The 21,061-nt window shown below is 63.1% G+C and overlaps 1 protein-coding gene across 2 annotated transcripts in view; it reads left to right on the top strand.

Moving 5' to 3' along the window:
* Positions 1-368: 368 nt before the first annotated feature.
* Positions 369-21,061, top strand: part of PRKD3 (protein kinase D3) — a 47,605-nt gene continuing 26,912 nt past the window's right edge. The window contains exons 1-4 of one of the 2 annotated variants that reach the window (XM_055122861.1): positions 369-491; positions 8,223-9,004; positions 19,838-19,976; positions 20,890-21,021. In XM_055122861.1, the coding sequence (XP_054978836.1) occupies positions 8,726-9,004; positions 19,838-19,976; positions 20,890-21,021 (550 nt within the window). In that variant the 5' untranslated portion in view covers positions 369-491; positions 8,223-8,725. Of the gene's footprint in view, positions 492-8,222; positions 9,005-19,837; positions 19,977-20,032; positions 20,045-20,889; positions 21,022-21,061 lie in introns of those variants that run through there. The other variant, XM_055122862.1, reaches the window with a different exon arrangement.

Here is a 21,061-nt window from a genome sequence, read left to right as displayed (position 1 = left end):
AATAAAAATTGGGACCCACCTAACTTCTCTTCCTAGCCCCCCGGAGCCGCCCTCCTGGCGGACGGACTCGTCCTGGACTGTCCCCGCTTCTCCCCTGCAGTCCGGCGCTGGGCGGAGGCGTCGGGGTCTCCCCGCTAAGACCCCGCACCCCACCCGGCCCGTCTGCCCCTCGGGGACCCCCGGAGTTTCGAGTGGGACGAGCTGCGGGGGGCCGCGGGGGCGCGGCGGGCCAGGCGTCGGGGCGCGGGCGCGCGGGCAGGGCGCGGGCAGGGGTGCGGGTGCGCCCCGGGGTGCAGGGCGGGGGCCGGGCGGGCGGGACTACAGCTCCCGGCAGGCCCCGCGCCGCGCCCCCGCCCTGGGGCCTGCAGCCGGGCCGGGGGGGCGGGGTGGGGGGCGCGGGCGGGATCCGGCGCGGCGGGGAAGCCTCGCTGGCGCCTGGGCCGGGCCGGGACGCGGCGGCCGCGCGGCTCCTCGGCCGGCCGAGTCGCTCCGTAAGTCGGGGCGGCCGGGAGCGCGGGACCGACGCCCCAAAAGTTGGCGCCGGCGCGGCCGCCGCTTTGTTCTCGGCCCGTCGGGCGCGGGGGGGGGGGAAGGGTCCCCTCCCCCACCCGGGCGCGCGAGGGGGGCGCGGGGGGCGCGGGCCAGCGGCGGGGGGGGGGGCGCGGGGTGGGGGGCGCGGGCGGCGGGCACGGGGCGGGGGGCGCAGGGCGCGCCCGCCCGGCCCCGAGGCCCCCCGCGCGCCCCTTGCGCCCCCCGCCGCCGTCCTTTCCGGGGTGCGCGCGGCGGGGTCCGAGCCGCCCGCCGTGCGCCCGGGAGCGTAGGGCTCGGGCCACACCCAGCCCCGCACCGGCATCCTGGGGGCGGGGGGACGCGGGCCGGGACCCCCGGCAGCCCCCCGAGCCCGCCGCGTCCCACCCCGCCCGCCGCCCGGAGCGGGGAAACTTTCCTCAATGCCCCGATTCTCGTGCCCTGCGAACGCGGGCGCTGCCTCGGGGGCCCTCGCGGTTCCGCGCGGCCCACGCGGGCGCCCCGGGGGTGCGGGGGGCCGGTGGGGGGGGCTCGTTCCCTCCCTTGGCCCCCCGCCCCCACCCCTGCTGGAATCTGGCAGCCCAGCCCGCCGGGAAAGTCGGCCAAGGAGAAGTTCCAGGGCGCAGCGCGAGGCTGGGGGACTTGGCCCGGGACCCCCCGGCGGGGCTCGGGGGCTGCCACCCGCCCGCCCCGTGCCCGGGTCGAGGGGTCCGTGCCGGGGTGGGGGGGCTCTCTGGGGTCTCTCCGGCGCCAGAACTTTGGGGGCTGCCCGAGCCTTAGGACGCCGGCGGTGAGTCGCTACACTGTAACCGCTCTCTTCCCCCTGCGGCAGATGGATTCTTTCGGACGGAAATTTCTCTTTGGTGGGTGGGCTTTCGTTTGAAAATCGCCACACCCTAAAGAAAAAAAAAACAACAAAACAGTGTAACATCGAGCTTTTGGAGAACAGCCCTCCTGCCGGCCAGAAAGGGATCATTGTCCCTGCGCTTTCCTTCAGGGCCATTTTGTCCTCAAGTTCACGGAGGCATCTGAAGTTGATAGCGAGAGTTAATTGCTCGTCTGAAAAAAAAAAATTAAACTACTCTTAGAGATCTTGGTAGGTGCCAGAGCCTCTTAAGTGTGATTTAATTGTCAGCGTGCTCCTGACTCAGGCTTCTCTGCGGAGGGTGTTTTGTCTCTTCAATTATGTGATTCACAGCGAATCTGAGAGTGTGCTTAGGGGATGTTTTCATCTCGGTTTCAGTGGAGAAGTTTGCTGGGGTTGTGTGGTGAGATGATAGTGGCCACGTGTGAGCGATGGGCCCTGGCTCCGGGCCAATCAGATCTCCCAGCCCCGCGCCGCAGAGCCGAGCAGAGGGGCGTGGAGAGCCCAGCTGCAGGGATTCCCGGGGATCAGTGCTCCGGAGGCAGAGCTGGCCTGTCTCGTCCGAATCCCGGATGAACAAGGCTTTAGCCCCCGCGGCCCACTCGCCGCGCTCAGCATTGCCGGTAATCTGCAAGGAGACGCAGATTTATTTGTTTTTAAATGTACAAATGAGATGGCGGTATTAGGACATCGGGATTGGTTTTAAGAACTGGCGACAGAGCGATTGGGATTTTAATTTGCCGTGAAAGCAGCAGTGGTCTAGCCCTCTGCGTCCCTGCAGCCCTGCGAGCCTCCTGCCCCCGCCTGCCCGCCACACGCTCTCGCCAGCCAGGTGGCCCGCACCGGGAGCGGTTCAGCTGCAGAGTTGACTCTGGTCTGGAGACACTTTTCTGTGCTGGCAGCGCTGCAGCCGAGAAACAGCGGGTTTGTCCCGGTCCCCCTGGCTCCCCGGTTCCCGGAGTCCCTCCCGCACACCTGCTCGGGCTGAGCTGCCTGAGTGCACCCGGCCGAGACCCCTTTGAGTCACCTGTCCTTGCCGTGGAGGTTTGGGGTCCTGTTATGTTTTGTTTGGGGCCACACCCGGTGGTGCTCAGGGGCTGGGTCGCTGGCTCTGTGCTCAGGAGTGAGCCCTGGTGCTGCCCGGGGGACCGCAGGTGGTACTGGGGATTTGAACCCGGGTCAGCCGCATGCGAGGCCAGCACCTTAACCGTCCTGCTCCCCACGTCACACTCTGAGGTTGTGTGCGCCTTGGTGCTCCCGCAGGACCCGGCGTCCCGTAGCGTAACAGCTGTTGGGTGAACCCGAGAGCTTCCCAGGGGCTCCGCTCCGAAGGGGATGCGGCTGGAGGCAGGGAGGGAGGGGGAAGCCGAGGGTTTGCAGTGAGGGAGGGGAAATCTCGGCGCTGGCCCTGCCTGCAGGACGCCAGCTTTACCTGGGCTGTCATCCCGGGCCACCTTCGGCGTCTTTTCACGGGGACAGTCCATAGCACTGTAGCGCTGTCATCCCATTACTGGTGCTCAAGCGGGCACCAGTAACGTCTCCATTGTGAGACTTGTTACTGTTTTTGGCATGTTGAATCCATCACAGGTAACTTGCCAGGCTCTGCCGTGTGGGGCGGGATACTCTCGGTAGCTTGCTGGGTTCTCCAAGAGGGACGGAGGAATCGAACCCGGGTTGGCCGCATGCAAGGCAAACGCCCTACCCGCTGTGCTATCGCTTTGCCCTAGTTTGTGTGAATAGTGCAGGGCTTTGAAGTGCATATAAGATTGGTGACGCTTGCCAGCCGAGGCTCAGTGGTCGGTCCCAGGGGTGAGGCCCTGTGTTTGGGTCCCAGTTCCGACCACACACACACACACACACACACACACACACACACACACACACACATAATAATAATACTAATAATAATGATCTGTACCTGTCAGCTGGGAGCTTCTAGAAATAATCGTGATCGCTAATACAACTTAGAAACAAGTTGGAATCTGGATTTTCTGCTTCCATTTTGGTTTTTGTTTTTGGGGCCACACTTGGCGATGCTCAGGGCTTACTCCTGGCTCTACGCGCAGGGATCACTCCTGGCGGTGCTCTGGGGACCCTACGGGGCACCGGGGCTGGAACCCGGCTCAGCCATGTGCAAGGCAAATGCCCTCCCCGCTGCCCTCTGGCTGCAGCCCCCCGGGGTTTCTTCTTGAAGCAGCACTGCCTCCCAATTTTCTAATTGAAGCATAAAGACCAACTGGAGTTAACTAATATTTAGCCTCACTGTTTCTCCCTGCACACATTGCATCTTCTAGACAAATCGGGCTTCCAGGAGACAGCCCAAGGAGCCACAGGTAACCTGAGTGGGCACGGGCCAGGCACAGCCGCCCCCCCGAGCTGTTCCGCTAGAACTTCAAAAATCACTTTTACATAAAATGGTGACCCCTGAGAGCCATTATCGCTTACGAGGCAGCGGAGCTGGGCTGGCGGAACAAAGCCAGTGGGAAGATGTCTGTTCAAATAAGTCACTGCCGGGCACAGGGCGTCCGTGCGGGGAAGGTGCCGTCCTGCGCTCGGTGTTGCCAAGGTACCCTGTTCTCACTGCTGTGCCTGGGGGTACACACGGGCACGACGTGCCCAGCCCCTTACCCTTACTGCTGTTTAGATGTCCCTTGTTTAGCTTTTATTATTATGTTGCTTTTTGGGTCACACCTGGCAATGATCAGGGGTTCCTCCTGGCTCTGCACTCAGTAATCACTCCTGGCGGTGCTCGGGGGACCATATGGGATGCCAAGGATCGAACCCGGGTTGGCTGCGTGCAAGACAAACGCCCTCCCACGGTGCTCGGGGAACCATATGGGATGCTGAGGATCGACCCTGGGTCGGCCGCGTGCAAGGCAGATGCCCTCCCCGCTGTGCTACCGCTCCAGCCCTGTTTAGCTTTTTGAAACCACCCAAGTAGATCGGCTAAGAGCTCTTGACTTAAGGGGAAAACCTATCGCACTGTGAAGTTGTGGGCCGGGGCGTGAACTAACAGAAGGAACTGTCAGAAGGAATGTGCAAACTTAGGGCGCTGGGAAGCCCCAGTTTGCATCCCAGCCCTGTGAGTGTGTGCTCTTGGGCAGACGGCGCCCAGGGCGGCTTCCCTTCCCGTACAGTGGCATTGAATGCATCTGCCAGCGCGGTGTAGGGGTTTCGCCAGGTATCGTGCAGCGGTGGCAGGCCTAGCAAGTAGATGCTTGGTCATTAATTCCTTTATCCAGTACTAGGAAATCGCGGGAACTTTCTGGAAGCAGTTGTGGGCACGCTCAGACCTCGAGTGCCGGGTCACCCCCGCTCTGTAGTGGTTCTGGATAAGACAAGTTTTCTCTTCACACCTTTCCAGAAAGGGAAGATTCATTCTCCTGTTGGTTTCTGCGGAGCGTGTCTTCCCCCTGGCACCCTGATCGCCTTTATCCTGACGCAGGGGCTTCGGGGTTTTTAATCAACGGAGCGCCTAGGCTGGCCGTGGCAGGGTCTGAGGGAGCAGCTGGGGGGGGCGGGGAGGGGCTGACCGCTGGCCGTGTGCCGCGTGCCCAGCCCTCTGCGTGTGTGCCTTTGCCTGCGCTGGCCTTGGCACCTGTGAGCTGTGTGTGTTGGTCCCTGCCAGCAGCACTTCTCCCCGGGCACCGTGCCATGCAGCTGCCCATTCCGCTTTCTGAGACGCAAGCCGCTCTCCCCCCCCGTCGCCGAGGCCTCTCCGCTGACTTTGAGTTGGGCCCTCCCGGATTCGCCTCATCAGAGGACTTGACTTACCAACTTGTTTTGGCTTCTGGGCCACACCCCAGCGATGCTCAGGGGTTTCTCCTGGCTCTGCACTCAGGACTCACTCCTGGCGGGGCTCCGGGGACCACATAGGGTGCCGGGGCTCGAACCCGGGTCTGCAGTCAAGCGCCCTGCTCTCTGTACTGTGTCTCCAGCCCTGATTCTTTTTTTTTTTTCTTTTTGGGTCACACCCAGCGATGCTCAGGGGTTACTCCTGGCTTCGCACTCAGGAATTACTCCTGGCAGTGCTTGGGGACCATATGGGATGCCGGGATCGAACCCGGGTCGGCTGTGTGCAAGGCAAATGCCCTACCCTCCAGCCCTGATTCTTGTGGGCGGATCTTCTCTGTCCGTTGTTACTCCCCAGGGGCGAAGGCTCTGGAGGGGCCTGAAGACTTTTCTGCTTCACCTGCAGCGGCCCAGGCAGTTGGCTGCTGTTCTTTCATTATCACTTTATTTAAACACTGTGGTTTATAAACTTGTTCATGATACAGCCCTGGGCATTTACAGTTCTGCCGCCAATCCCACCGCCCCAGTGTGACCTTCCCTCCACCCTTGCCCCAGTGTCCCACCCGCCCTATACGCCTGCCCCTATGGTGGCTGCACAAATTACTACAAAATGGCGAGTGGAATTATCGCAAAAGAGTCCGTGAGAGGAAACTTGTGAAGCCCCTTCCAGCTCGAGAAGGGGCAGCCGAGGCCGTGGTCTGCGGGGTCACCAGCCGGGTGAGCGTCTCTGTTCCTGTCTCTGCTTCTCGAGCTCGTGGGCTTCTGTGCCCCCTTCCCATCCCATGCGCCGTGCTCCCGCGGGGCTCTCTGGACCCTGTCATGTGGCTGCACGTGTGGCTGTGGGTTCCAGGTTCCGGACAGTGGCCCAGTTCTCTGCCCGCCCGAGACCCGTGTACCATCAGGGGCACTGGCTGTTCTGGGCGTCTCTCCCGAGGTTGGCTGTGAGGCTGGGCTGCTTACGTGGCGGCAGCCGTGGGATGTGGGTGTGACTGCTGGAGCTTCAGCAGCACCGGGGTGCAAGGAGGCCGCCCGCCCGCCCCCACGCCGAGAAGACCCCAGAGTTTTCAGCCTGCCCGCAAACTGGCGCACCGGGAGCTTCGTTGGCGTGGCGTCTCTGCGAGGTCAGGCGTGAGTTGGCACAGCTGGGCTGCAGGCGTGGGCGCCGCTGCCAGGACGCCGCCAGGGCTTCAGCAGGGCGGGGACTCGGCCGCCCCAGCGCTTCCCGCCGGAAGACCCGCAGTCGAGAGTGGCACCCGCGTGGCGTGGTGTGTCTGCCCGGAGTCGCCGTGAGGCTGGGCCGTGTTACATGGCGGCCGTGGGAAGGCCACTCTTTCTCTTTTCCCTGTTTGCTCTTTGGGTCCGCACCCAGCAGTGCTCAGGGCTGACTCCTGGCTCTGCACTGGGGAGGGTGGGAATCGAACCTGGGTCAGCCAGGTGCCAGGCGCCTGCTCTCCCCGCTGCCCTGTCTTTCTGCCTCACGTCGGGTCCACGCTTGAGCGACCTGATACCGCGCAGAGAAGTCGTCCTGGAGACGGGCCAGAGTAGGTGCTCCCCAGAACTAGGTGCTCCAGGGCGGGCACTTAATCTTTGTGCTGTCAGTCGGGTGGGCGCTGCGGGGCACTGGCGTGGGCAGTGCCTGCCTGCCGGCCGGAGTCGGGCTGAACCGCGTGGCTCCCAGGACGTGGCCCCGCCGATGCTGTGGCCTCTGCTTTCGTTCCCGCTAATCCTGCCGCTGTGTTCTCCGAAGCGAGGATTAGTGCAGAGTTTCCGCCTGGATTCCTGGGACCTGCTTCCCGGCTGCTCTGGCCGCTGCCGTCCGCCTGGACCCGGATCCCAGTCCTGTCTTGGCCGCAGTGCTGGGGCTTCTTGCTGGAGCCGCAGCCCGGTTTCTCTTCTCCCTGCTTTCCCGCAGCCTCAGTTCAGGCGCCCAGACAGGGCGGGGCAGAGCCCGAGCCCAGCTCCGCCCGGCCGCCCGCCCCGTCGGGCCCAGCCCTCTCAGTTCCTCCTTTCCCTCGAGGAGGCCACGTTGGTGAAGTGCGGCCCGGGCCAGCTCCCCTCACCCCTGAGACTTGCGCTTGGGGCCGGGGGTGGGGGTGGGGGCTGCGGCCTTGTCCCCTGCTGCTGACCGCGAGTGCGAGTGTGCGGGCAGGGCCCAGCGTGGGTGGGGAGCGTCCAGCCCGCCATGTTCGCTCCGCCCCCCCCCCCAGTGCTCTTCCTCCCCTTCACCCCCTCCGCTGGCCCCACTGCTCCCTCTAGGGTGTCCACGGACAGCGGGGGCAGCCCCCCGCCCCGAGACCTAGGACTGTCCTAGGTGAAAGCCTGGCGGGGTCTTGTTCTCTTCCTCGCTCTAACCTGGCCCCTGGGGAAGCCCCTCCCCCCCGCCACTGTTCACCGTGGTAACCCCGTCTCTGCTTCCTTCGTCTTCTAGAAGACTGAACGGAGCGAGCAGGACTGATGCCGGGCAGACGCAGGCCTTTCCGTGGCCGGCCGAGCGCGGCGTTGGCTCTCCGCGACCCTCTGTCTTACCTTTTGTTTCTGTTCCTTCTGGTTTGTTCTTGACTTTTGTCATGACTCAGAAGGAAAGTGTTTGGCCGTCGGGCTTCGGGTGTGAGTGAGGTGTGTGTGAAAGGGCCTTTCACCCCTGTAAGCAGGAGGCTCCCCCCAAAATGACAGTCAGACCCCCAGTGAACAAACGGGTCTGGGCGCGGGGCTGGAGCGATAGCACAGCGGGGAGGGCATTGGCCTTGCACGCAGCCGACCTGGGTTCGATTCCCAGCATCCCATATGGTCCCCTGAGCACCGCCAGGAGCGATTCCTGAGTACAGAGCCAGGAGTGACCCCTGTGCATCGCCGGGTGTGACCCCCTCTCCCCCCCGCCAAAAACAAACAAACAACTCGGATCTGGGCGCTAGAACCCAGAGCGTCTGCCTGCTCGGCCCATTGCTGAATCGTGAGGCAGCAAAAGTTGTTGTGAAGCTGGTTTGTGTTTTCCAGAGAATGTCGAGTAAGTTGTCCTCCCCCCTCCGTTTCCGTCCAGGCTGACCACGACGGTCTGGAGCGCCGCGTCCACCAGACGGAAGGTTCCGGTGCTGTGCTCGGAAAGCTGCGCCTCGCCCGCCGAGAATCGACCCTCCGCTCTCCGACGGCATGGGGGGCATCTAGGCGTCGCGCCTGGGCACCTGGAGACCCCCGGGCAGCGAGCCAGCGCCTGCCCGACATGGACTTCCTGGAGCTGAAGGCCGGGGCGCCGCCGGCTGAGAGGAAGTGGGTGCGATGAGTGGCCGGCTCCCCGCGGCAGCTTCTCCCCGGCCGTGACCCCGGCTCTGGGGGCCCCGGCCACCCGCTGCCCGGGCCAGCCCCGCCCGCATCCCCGCAGCCCGCGGCATGAGCGGCCCGAGGGAGGAAGCCGCGCCTCCCGCCACCGTCCTGGGGGCTCCGCCGAGTCTCTGAGTCCCCGGATTTGAAGCGACGCCCCCCCGCCCCCGCCAGCCCCGGCAGGACCCCGCCAGCTGTCTACGGAGCGAGCACCCCGGCGGGCAGATGTCTGCCAACAGCTCCCCGCCCCCCGCACCCAGGACGCAGCCGCCCGCCGTGCCCCCCACGCCCTCCCCGACGTCCAGCCCCAAGACGGGACTCGCCGCCCGGCCGTCCAATGGTGGCAGCTTCGGGGCCGCATCGCTCACCAACTCCCGCGGCTCCGTGCACACCGTGTCCTTCCTGCTGCAGATCGGCCTGACGCGAGAGAGCGTGGCCCTGGACGCCCAGGAGCTGTCGCTGTCCGCCGTCAAGGACCTCGTGTGCTCCATCGTGTACCAGAAGGTGGGTGCGGGTCCTGGCCCTGCGCGAACGGGGAGACGGCTCGGGACGCGACGCTCCCACTTGCCCGTCGAGGCCCCCCCACCCCCCGGCTCCCAGCCCCCAGGGGGAGTCATCGTCCCAGCTGTATTTTTCATTCTTCTTTGTGCCGATTCTGGGGCCACGTGCAGTTCTCAGGGGTTTGAACACAAGAGGGAGAATACGGACGTTTGACGGGGAGGCTCTGTTTTCTCACCACTGAGACCCTCCTCCTTACTCCCACCAGAAATTTTTTTTTTTTTTTTTTTTTTTGCTTTTTAGGTCACATCTGGCGATGCACAGGGGAATTACTCCTGGCAGTGCTTGGGGGACCATATGGGATGCCGGGGATCGAACCCGGGTCAGCTGCGTGCAAGGCAAACGCCCTACCCGCTGTGCTATCGCTCCAGCCCCCCGCCAGAAAATTTTTAAGGAACTCTAATAATCATGATTTTGGGGGCCAGAGAGACAGTCAGAGCACTTGCCTTGCACGCAGCCAACCAGGTTCAGTCCTGGCATCCCATCGGGTCCCCTGAGCATTGCCAGGGGGTGATTTCTGAGCACAGAGCCAGGAGTAGCCCCTGAGCTCTGTGGCCCCAGACGAAAGCCCCCAAATAATCATGATATTACGGAGGAGCTGGTCTATTCTCGAGCGTGTCATGACTATATGATTCCTGTGAGTTAATTTTGTAATTTGTTTTCCTCTCTCCTGTCACTGCTGTTAGGGCACCTGGAGCTGCACCCTTGCGTGCAGTGAAGGCTGAGGGTGGCACCCAGCGGGGGCCTGCCGGGGATGACCAGCCTTGGGTCCCAGCTGGGCCTGTGGGGGCCGGGGGTGGAGCTGTCTCTTGCCCCTCGGCCCGCCTTTAAGGCATCAAGGATATGTTTCAGACAGCTCAGGATGCTTCTGAGAATGGGTGAGGTGAATCTCTGTGGATTCCGAGTTTCCGGCTCAGTGTTTTGGCTTCTGTAGTTTGTCACTGGCCTGTGATGTCAAAGAAATTAACAGTCAGAAAAAATGTTAGGTGATCCGTCAAAGTGGCCAGACTTCCTGTGCTTTATTGCTTGCTTTATTCCTGCCGTGGGGGCCTGAGCCAGCCCTCCCTCGGGCCCGGCAGTGCTCTGCCGCGCTCGGAGCACTTCCTGCGTCCACGGCCCCGGGCTCCCGGCTGTGCCTTAGAGGAAGGTCCCCTTTCGTGTGGGACTCGGTGGGGTCCTTGGTCTTCAAGGGCCTGCGCTTGCTTTCAACTCCCCGGCCTTCGCTGTGACAGATTCTTTTTCCCAAATGTTGGTAACAAGGTTGCGGTTTTTAACTTGTGCTTGTTTGTTTGTTTGTTTGGGGCCACATCTGGCAGTGCTAGTGGCTTGCTTCTGGTGTACTCAGAATCACTCCTGGTGGTGCTGGGGGACCCTCTGGGGCTCGAGCCCGGGTCAGCCGCGTGTGAGGCAGACACCCTCCCCGTGGTACTGTCACTCTGTCCCCTGTGCGTTTTTGCTTTTTGGTGATGCACAGGGGTTACTCCTGGCTCTGCACTCAGGAATCAACCTGGCAGTGCTTGGGGGACCATGTGGATGCTGGAATCGAACCCAGGTCGGCCGCATGCAAAGCAAACGCCCTCCCCGGTGTGCTGTCACTCCCCTTCCCCTCTTTTTTATCCCCCTGTGCTTTTTAGTTTAAAAATAAGATGTTCTAGCTTACATAGCATTGGCAACTCAGACGATTCCTTTTCCTTCGAGCTCGTAGGGACCCAGCGACCCGTGTTCTGGTGGCGTCTGTGTGGCCGAGTCAGTTTTCGGTCCTGACGGCTTCCCTTGCCTCTCTGCAGATTGTGGGGCTGTGTAGGCCTGTTTCAGGGTCACTGGTGCTTCATCTTTGAGACCTCGGGGAGACGTGGGTCAGAAAGGTTCATTTCTTGGGAAACTAGATCCAAAACCATAATCCATGAAAAATGTGAGTGATGTCAAGGAAATAAAATCGTTTTCTGGAATTTTGCTGGATTTATTGTTCTGACCATGTTTTGGTAGAATTTTTAGGGTTTTGTTTATGGCATCACATCACCTGCAGAAAGAGACCATTTTACTTCTCCCCTTTCAATTTTGGTGACGTTGTTTTCCTTTTCTTGCCTAATTGGTTTGTCCCTCACCTTAGGGAAAGTTTCCAACTTTTTACCCTCAGGTATGTTAGTTGTAGGCTTGGCCTTCCATGACCTGTTCGCGATGAGCTTTGACCATGATTGGATATTAGATCTTGTCAAATGTTTTTTCTCTGTAGAAAGACGATCATAGTTCTTAGCCTGCCTTTTCTTCATGTGGTACTTCGCTTTGATTTGTGAAGTTGTGCCAACTTTACATCTCCGAATGAATCTCACTGTGTCCTGGTGTATGTCATCATTTTGGTGGATTGTGTCATTCAGGTTGTTGATGTTTATTGAGGGCCTGTGTGGTATGCTCCTGCAGGATACAGGCCTTTTTTCTCTCTTGCAGTACTCTGGTCTGGCTTCTGTGTCAGTGTTACACCAGCCTCATCAGATGAGTTTGGAATTATCACTTCTCCCCGAAATTTTAGGAAGGTTTTGAGAAGGATTGATTAGTATTGATTCTTCTTTGAGTGTTTGGTGGAACTCACACCAGTTAAGTCATCTTATCCCGGACTTCGTTTACTGAGAAGTTTTGGATCATTCATTCACTATCTTTGCAAGTAATTGGTCTTTTTTTTTTTTTCCTTTTGGCTCACACTTGGCAATGCACAGGGGTTCCTCCTGGCTCTGCACTCAGGAATTACTCCTGGCAGTGCTTAGGGGACCATATGGGATGCTGGGATTCAAACCTGGGTTGGTCGTGTGCAAGGCAAACGCCCTCCCCGCTGTGCTGTCGCTCCAGCCCATACCAGTAATTGGTCTTGTTCAGATTTCCGCTTCTTTCATGATTCAGTGGTGGCAGGGCATGTTTCTAGAATGTGCCCTTTCTTTTTCTCCGGCTATCCGAGTGGGCCCTGGTAGCCTGTCCACTTCGTTTGGCTGCCGTGCAAGTCCGAGTTTGAACACGCATCTCCCTTTCCTGTCACTTGCTTGGCCTGCTTGCACCCTGGGGACCCTCTGTTCTGTCTTAAACACATTTTCTCTTCCTCCCCCCTCACCCTTTGAGTAAGCGTCGGTGAAGACGGCCTTGCTTCGCCCCAGCTAGCGACGTCCTCAGCTCCCGAGCCGTGAGTCACGGGCAGGTCCTCTGCCTGACGTTCTTGCTGTCTGTAGACGTCTCCACACGGCGGTGTTCTGGCCTCTCCCGGCCTTGACCCGGCTTCCTTCCCAATGAATGATCTGTGTGTGTGTGTGTGGTGGGGGGGGGGGGGGGGTCAGGGGTGGGTGGGGGATTCCGTACCCGCCGTGTTGGGGGCTGACTCCTAACTGCACCCAGGGATCACTCCTGGCGGGCCCCGGCTCTATGGAAAGTGCTGATCCAAGCCACGTTGTCCTGGCCAGGTGCAGGGCAGTGGCCCTACCCCCGTCCCCTCTCTCTGGCCCCCAGTGGCGCTTTCTGTAAACGGCAGGTCTACGAGTGACAGTCTCCGGACGTGTTGAGTCCGTTCCTGGGTTCTCTGCCCTGCCCCTGACCTCTGGTGGGAGAGCCGCCCAGCCCCCGCCAGCTCTGGGCTCAGCTTCGCTTTCCTTTTCCGTTCCCTGGGCTTCGGGCTGTGGGTGTGTTAGCAGCCACGCCCGGGGCCTTGCGTGGGGCCAGCGCTGCCGCTGCCCGAGTGTCTCACGGGCAGGTTCGGGATGTGAAGCCGCTGCGAGTGGCCTCTCTCTCTCCCTCCCCTCTCCCCCTCTCCCTCTCTCCCTCTTCCCTCCCTCTCTCCCTCCCTCCCCCTCTCCCTCTCCCCCTCTGTCCCTCCCTCTCTCTCCCTCCTTCCCTCCCTCTCCCTCCTTCTCTCTCTCTCCCTCTCTCCCTCTCTCTCCCTCCCTCCCTCCCCCTCTCCCTCTCCCCCTGTCCCTCCCTCTCTCTCCCTCTCTCCCTCCCTCTCTCTCCCTCTCCCTCCTTCTCTCTCTCTTCCTCTCTCCCTCTCTCTCTCCCTCCCTCCCTCCCCTCCCCCTCTCTCTCTCCCCCTCCCTCTCTGGGAGCCCCGCCCTGTCCTCGTGGGGGCCACGTGGGCCTCCTGGGCCGTGTCTGCCGCGTGGGCTCTCGCGACAGGCCTTGCCCTACCTTCATTGTGTCCCCGACGCTCGGTGAGTGTTTGCGGGCCGCACGCGGTGGACTCGGCCCTTCAGAGTCCCGTGTCGGGTCCTGCTTCCCCGGGACGGAGCCTCTGCACGGGGATGAGGTGAAACACTCGCCCAGGTGCGGCTGCTGCTGACCAGCTGCCTTGGATTAAGGTGGGTTTTGCAGGGACGCATTGAGAGTCCCGTCCCGAGAGTCCCGTCCCGAGAGCCCCGTCCGAGAGCACTGTCCCGAGAGTCCCGTCCCGAGAGTCCCGTCCCACGAGTCCCGTCCCGAGAGCACTGTCCCCAGAGTCCTGTCCCGAGAGTCCCATCCCGAGAGTCCTGTGCGCTGCTGTCGGTTTTTCCCCTTCTGCTCTGGGTGGTTTCCTCCGGCCTCGCCCCGCGTCACTCTGCTGCTTCTGTGTTTCTTTTTTTTTTGGTTTTTGGGTCACACCCGGCGATGCACAGGGGTCACTCCTGGCTCTGCACTCAGGAATTACTCCTGGTGGTGCTCAGGGGACCATATGGGATGCTGGGATTTGAACCTGGGTCGGCCGCGTGCAAGGCAAATGCCCTACCTGCTGTGCTATCGCTCCAGCCCCCACTCTGCTACTTCTGTAGAGCTGCCGAGCAGGTCGCCGACACCCGGGAGGTGGGAGAGACAGAGGTTGGCTCTTGCTGTCACAGGAACAGACAAAAGCAGAAAAACAGCTGGTCTTTGCCATGGTCAGATGAACCGGGCTCTGACCCTCCACCCGGCGCCAGAGTCTGGGTGGTGTAGACCCCGTCACGGGGCCAGAGAGGCAGCACGGTGGGGGGCACTGCCTCTGCCCGCGGCTGGCCCAGGCTCAACCCTCGACATCCCATACGGTCCTCCCCGGCCTGATCCCTCGGCTCAGAGCCGGGACTCGGCCCCGAGCGCCACTGGTGTGGCCCCCAAACTGGGGGGGTTCACAGTGGGCTCTGTCTCCCTGCCCCCCTGCAGTTGACAGGACGGGGTCGGGTGACGAGTGGTTTCTACAGCCCGTGTCTTCTCCACTCCGTATCAGACAACCGCGTCATTCCTTGATGTCTGGGCAAAGGATGCCCAGTTTTCTGTGAACTCTGTGTTCTTTTCCTTTTTTATTTATTTTTTGACTCTCTGGGTCATAGCTGGCAATGCACAGGGGTCACTACTGGCTCTGCACTCAGGCAGTCCTTGGGGGACCATATGGGATGCCGGGGATGAACCCGGGTCGGCCGCATGCGAGGCAAATGCGCTACCCGCTGTGCTATCGCCCCAGCTCTCTATGAGCTCTGTGAACTCTCCTTTCACTGATGCACAAAACGGGGAGTCGTGACCTCTCCGTGTTTCGTATGCGAGCTTCTGTTCTGGCGGGCCTGGCGCGTGCTGCGTGGCCTGTGCCCAGTGTCTCGGGGGCTGTCCCTGGGGGCCGAGGCCGGCCGAGCTCTGGCGCTTCAGGAGAAGGAAGCGAGCTGTGGCTTTACGAATCGGGGCAGTTTGAGCTCAGCTGATCCAGCCGTTAGCGCGTGGTGGAGGTGAGTGACGGCGCTTCACCTGCAGGCGGTGGCGTCCGCCCGGGCGGGACTCCCCCACTTCCCGCTGTCTCCGGGCGCCCGCGGCTGGGGCTGGCAGAGGGAGGGCCGGGTGCGATCATGAAGCCCAGTCAGACAGGGAGGAGGGCTGGGGAGTGCGTGTCGGTGTGTTTCGGGAAACGGACGGGTCCAGGTATGGAGAAGGTCGTGGGGAGGGGTGCGGCTCACCCGTGGGGCCCTCGGCGTCGAGGCTCTGCCTGGCGCGGGCACAGCTGCAGACATGCAGCCCTGAGCGAGCGTCTGCTGTTCCCCGGGAGACACCGCAAGGCAGGCGCTGGTCTCTCCCTCCCAGGGGCTCTGTTCTGTTTTTTTCCATTTAAGATTTTATTGGTTTTTTTTGGGGGGGGCTCAGGTCTCTCTAGGAGGAAAAGTAGTTGAGAACAAACAACCCAAACCAGAAGCCATGTGGCAAGTGAGCGAGCACGGGGCAGAGCTGCAGAGCTGTCGGCCCAGGAGCGGCGCCGGGCCGGCGTGGCCAGATGCACGCCCAGGTCTTTGCTTGCGGGGCGTTGCGGGTCCACGCCAGAGCAGGCACGAGCGAGCCAAGGGGGTCACTTTCCAGAAATGGGAGTTTTTTTTTTTTTTTTTTTTTTTGCTTTTTGGGTCACACCCAGCGATGCTCAGGGGTTACTCCTGGCTTTGCACTCAGGAATTGCTCCTGGCAGTGCTTGGGGGACCATATGGGATGCCGGGGATCGAACCCAGGTCGGCCGCGTGCAAGGCAAACGCCCTACCCGCTGTGCTATCGCTCCGGCCCCCAGAAATGGGAGTTTTAAACAAACCCTGCTGGTAAGTGCTTAACACGGACGTCTGCCTGGTCCCTGCTCCACGATGCGTTTCAGAGGAATTGGGTGAACTGCGGAGGATTCGCAGGGGAGGGAAACTCGTGTGAGTGTCGGGAACCCCCGAGTTGTCCAGCCGGGTTGTGCAGTCGAGTTGTGCAGTCGGCTGTCTTACTTTCTGATCCACGAGGGAAGAGATTGTCCGGGCTTGCTGCTGGGAATGGGAGTGTTGACACAGGGCAGTAGAGCGGGGGAAGTACCCAGCAGGCCTCGGCCCGGGCCAGCGTTTGTGTTCCCGACAGGTGCGGCCAGCAGGGCCTGCTGAGTGTGTGGCCAAGGGACGTAAGGCCTGTCCCGCATGCGTCAACGAGCCGTCCCCAGGAAAGGGGTGGGGATGGTCCCCGTGTGTTGTCGGGGAAACTGAGTGACTCCAGTGAAGCTGTGGGTCTGTGGAATGTGATGGAAAGGGGGGAAATATGGCCAGAGTGGACACTGTTTGGGTCCCGTCCAGCTCTGTGACACGTGCCGGGGAGCGGGCGGCGTTACTGCTGTTGCTGGCGTCGTGGCCGTCCTCGCTGACGTCACCTGACGTGGCTTCCTCGGTTTTGAAGGTTTGGGATACACCAGCACTCAGGTCACAGTGAGAGCGTGGTGGTCAGTCTGTCCCGTGCAGAGGGCCGGGCCACTTCCCACGCCGCCCTCCTGCTGCTGCGAGGACTTTGACGGGGTCAGCTGCAGCTGCAGGGCGGAGCCTGGGACCCCCCCCCCCCAGGGGCCCTCCTGCACCCCACGTCCCCCGGCACCTTCCGGGCACCCGGTCTGCCGCCGCCGGCTTACATCTCCCCATTGCTGGTTGGGAGCTCCTTCTTCTCATGATGGTGCAGAGAAAGGGCTGGGTTCTTCTAGAAAATTCCAGACTTTTCTGTTGTTTACTCTCAGAAGGTGCTACTGACTTTTCCCCTTATTCCTTGCGTGAGAATGGGGTTAAGACCTGGGACTTCTGTGCGGGGATTGGGGGCCACACCCAGCTCTGCTCAGGTGGTTCCTGCAGTGCTGGGGGGGACCGTGTGGGATGGCGGGGATGCTGGGGTCGGTGGGGTGCAGGGCCCGAGCATCTCCCCGCCAGGACAGGTCTGTCTTAATGCCCCGCAGTATTACGCGTAGAGCCACGTGAGCTGGGCTGGTTTTCCTCTCCAGGGACCACTTAGTCGTGTTCTGAGCCGTTTGGGGCCCTCCTGGATGGAGAGGGGGGTTGCAGGTGCCTATCGGGCGGGGTGCAGCCCCAAGTCGTGCAGAATACCCTGGTGATTGAGTTAAAGGATCCTCAGTTCAGCTGTCGTCGGGGACTCGCTGAAGCTTGGGCGGCCGGGAGGTCAGCGCCTTTTCTCAGTACCGGCACAGGTGCTCCTGACGCTTCTGTTTGGGCAGGGAGGCTTGGGGGCGGGGCCACACCCGGGAGTGCTCGGGGCTGACTCCTGACTCTGTGCTCAGGGATCACTCAGGTGGTGTTTGGGAAATCAAAGCGGGGCCTGTCAGGTGCCTGTCCGAGAGCCTCACCCCGTCTGTCTGTCTGTCCGGCCGTCCAGTTGCCGGTTCTTATTAAGTGTGTGACTAGTCAGTCTCTAGACAGGAAATGGGTCACTTGAGCCTTACACGGGATTTCCGGGTTGACGTGGAGGAGGTTGAAGAGTGGCCGTTTCCGTTATGAGGACGCTGGACGGTGGCTGGAATGTGCGCCCGCCGTCGGCTCAGCTCCTGATCCTCACGTCGGCTCATAAACCGCAGCTGAGGGCGGGTCCCTCCGGCCATCCCCGCTGCCCGCGCTCCCTAGACGGGTAAGGCCTGAGGGCGGGGCCCGTCTCAGCGGCAGCTGGCCTGGGGTTCAGCCAGGCGGCGACTGGCCAGTCCCCTCCCCACCGGGAAGCCCCTGCCTGCCCTCCCCAGGGAGCTCTGACCCTCAGGTCATCAGTCTGCGATTGCGTGAGCCTGGGGGTGCCCGGCACCCAAGGGAGGAAGAATCGCATTCTCCTCTTTGGATCACACCCGGCGATGCTCAGGAATTACTCCTGGCGGTGCTCGGGGGACCATATGGGATGCTGGGAATCGAACCTGGGTCGGCCGCATGCAAGGCCAACGCCCTCCCCGCTGACCTATCGCTCCAGCCCTCCCTTTCCTCTAAGCTCGGGCCATTTCCTTGCTGTCAGTGTGGTCTGGGCCGGGGGCTGGGCAAACCCAGGACTGGACCTTGGGGCCTGAGAGACAGAGTGTTTAGGTGGACAAGCAGGGCCGGGCTGTGATTCTCAGCAGCCGTGACGGCTCCCTGGGGAGCACTCAGACCAGAGTCCGTGTGAGAAAAGTGCCAGGGGTCTCAGAAAACCCCAACTCGGGAGGATCTCTGGCACGTCATTCGGGGTCCCTGGACCCCGAGGCACGCCAGGCCCCTGCAGCGAGCTGCCGTCTCGGCCACCCTGTGCCTCGGCACCCCGCAGAAGCCCCGCCGTGGAAACTCGCAGTCCCGTGCTCCCCACGTCAGAGGGTCTGATTCCTTGTTTAGGGGCAGGGGTGCCGGGGCTTTACCCCTCCATTGATGCAGTGACCGTCCCCCGTGTTCCTGCCTTCACGTTACGGAGACAGAGTGCAGAGCCCCGCCACGTGCTCCCGCCGCAGTGCTCCTCTGGGGCTTGAGAGAAGGCGCTGGGTGGGCAGGTGGGCGGGCGGCCCCTCGAAAGGTTGTTACTGGAGTTGGCGAGGTTGTGCCTGTGCACCTGCCCCCCCCCAGCCCCCCGCAGGCTGCTCGGGGCCGGGCGCAAACCCCTGGCCTGGCTCTGACCGTCCACGGGCTTTGGTCTGAGGCTCCCGATGGAGCAGCCCTTCCCTCTCTCGGCTCACGGTCTCTGGGGACGCCGGCCCAGCGGGGGCTTCTGTGCCCGAGAAAGCGCCTGCTCGTGATTCTCGGCGTTTCGCTGTGGGTTTGTGAGCTTCACACACGTGGCGGGCGGCCTTCTGTCGGACACGCGTGTGCCAGCGTGTTCTCCCCTGCAGGCGGCGGCTCTGAAACCCTCGAGCGTCACAGCGGAGAGCGGGGTGGGGGCGCCCGTGCAGGGGCGCGAGCCTCAGCCCACGTCCGGTTTCCTGCCACCACAGGGTCCTTGGGGTGCCCCTCGCCAGCCCCTCGCCGGCCGCAGCCCTGGTGGCCCCCGGCGCCACTGGGGGGCCCCAGGAAGCAAAGAAAGAACCTGCAGAGTGCGGGGGGCGCGGCGGGAGCTGGGTGCCCTGATGAAGGCCATCCCGTCATTCTGAATCATGGCAGCAGCCCTGACCCCTGCCCGAGGGAGCTGGGCACGCCCGTGACCACGGCCATTGAGCCGGTTTGTCCCCTCGAGGGACGAGACGAGGCAGGCGGGCCCGGAAACAGGCGCCACGCACGCCCCGTCCCGCTCTCGAGCTCAGCGCCTGGGTCCGGCCCGAGAGTTCTCCACCCACTCAGGCCAGAGCCCCCCGCCCCGGTCAGGGGCCTGTGGGGGCCCCACCCTGGGGTGAGGCTGGAGCGGGAGACGGGGCTGGCCCTGGGTGTGTGCATCAGCCTCGCCCTGCCCTGGGCGCCGTCCCCTGTGCTCTGGACAGGACGAGAAGGGGCTGGAGAAAATGGGGCAGCCCCAGGCGCCCCGGAATTAGCTTTTGGGGCCTCGCCGGGTCCCGGCCAACAGGCCCTGCCAGGCGGGACTCACCCCGGGCCCCGAGTCCGCGCCGAGAGTCCGCAGAGTCGCCGGGGCTGGCAGACAGGCCCCAGTGGCTGCTGTCCCCTCAGCCTGGTGGGCTCCTGCTGGCCCGCCCTGTCTGCCCCGCCGGGCTCCTGCGGGGCCGGGGACCGAGCCGGGTCAGCCGTGGACAGGGCAGGCGCCCTCCCCGCGTGGCCTCGCGGTCCAGGCGCGTTCAGCTTGGGGCGCCTGTTGGCAGGCCGGCAGAGTTGGCGTCTCTGAAGCTGCTGGCCCTGGCTGACCGAGTTTAGGCGCGTGTCCAGGCCGGCCCCAGGCCTCTGACGCCCAGACCCGGCTCGGGAGGGAGCAGCCGTGGGCGGGGGATGTGCTCACTCGGGGTCTAGACTCAGGGCCCGAGTGGCTGCGCGGGCTCCCGGGCCGGGGGTAGCTGTGGCCAGCGGCTGCCTGGCCCTCGGGATCCTGCCTGCGGCCTCGCTCGGCTGTGCCCGACCCCGAGGCGCTCACGCCCTCCCGCCTCCCGCCCCCCAGTTTCCAGAGTGTGGATTCTTCGGCATGTACGACAAAATCCTCCTCTTCCGCCACGACATGAACTCAGAGAACATCCTGCAGCTCCTCACCTCGGCCGACGAGATACACGAGGGGGACCTGGTGGAGGTGGTGCTGTCAGGTGGGTGAGGGCTGCCTGGAGGTGGTGTCCTCAGGTGGGTGAGGGCTGCCTGGAGGTGGTGCTGTCAGGTGGGTGAGGGCTGCCTGGAGGTGGCACCAGCAGGTGAGGACCCTTTCCTCTCCAAGGAGCCGCATCTGGGCACCCTCGCTGACTCCTTCCCTCCTGGTCATGGTCCCTGATGGGGTCCGCTCCCCCTAGGGGCTGCGGGAAGTTGCTCACCCAGGGCCTGCGGCAGGGACATGGCCATTGGCTTTTTGTTTTTGAGGGTCCACACCCAGCAGTGCTCAGGGCCTGGCTCTGTGCTCAGGGGCCACTCTTGGCGGGCTCGGGGCACCGTAGGGGGTGCCGGGGATCACACCTGGGTTGGCTGCACGGGGCACGCGCCCTGCCCGCTGTCCTGTCTGCTCAGCCCGGGGAACTGGCCTTTGGCCTGGGGGGGGGTCACGGCTGGGAGAGGGGGACCCAGACCAGCACCTGGAGACGCTGCCGCCTCCTGGCCGTAGGGCCCGTGGGGGCTCGGGGAGGGGCTCCCGAGTGGGGCGGGCAGGGCCGTGCCCACTCTCCCTTGGCTCCTGGGCCTGTTGTCCGTCTGTGCTCAGCCCTGGGCGCCCGTCTCCCTGGCAGCAGGAAAGGGGAAACTGAGGCCGGGAAGGCGGGCCCGAGTCCAGGCCGCACCATCGCCCGCTCAGACTCCGCGTCTGCCCCCCTCCCCGCCCCCCTCCCCTCCCCCACCCTGCCCCTCCCCTCCCCCACCCTGCCCCCGCCTCCCTCCCACCTGGGGGCCACAGGAATCCACGCCGACCCCCGGCCTTGGCTGTGGCCTCCCCGGCACAGGGGCCCTGTGGCTGGCATCGGTGGGCGAGGTGGGCCCGTCCGGGACCCCCGGGCCGACCCGCTGCTCTTGTCCCCGCAGCCTTGGCCACGGTCGAGGACTTCCAGATCCGGCCGCACGCGCTGTACGTGCACTCGTACAAGGCGCCCGCCTTCTGCGACTACTGCGGCGAGATGCTGTGGGGCCTGGTGCGCCAGGGGCTCAAGTGCGAAGGTAGGGCGGGGCGGCAGCGGGACTCGGGCCACGCGGGAGG

The sequence above is a fragment of the Sorex araneus genome, chromosome X (genome assembly GCF_027595985.1).
Source record: "Sorex araneus isolate mSorAra2 chromosome X, mSorAra2.pri, whole genome shotgun sequence".
NCBI classification, from domain to species: Eukaryota; Metazoa; Chordata; class Mammalia; order Eulipotyphla; family Soricidae; genus Sorex; species Sorex araneus.
The sequence above is the reverse complement of the archived record's forward strand: the minus strand, read 5'-3'. Positions and strand labels throughout refer to the sequence as shown.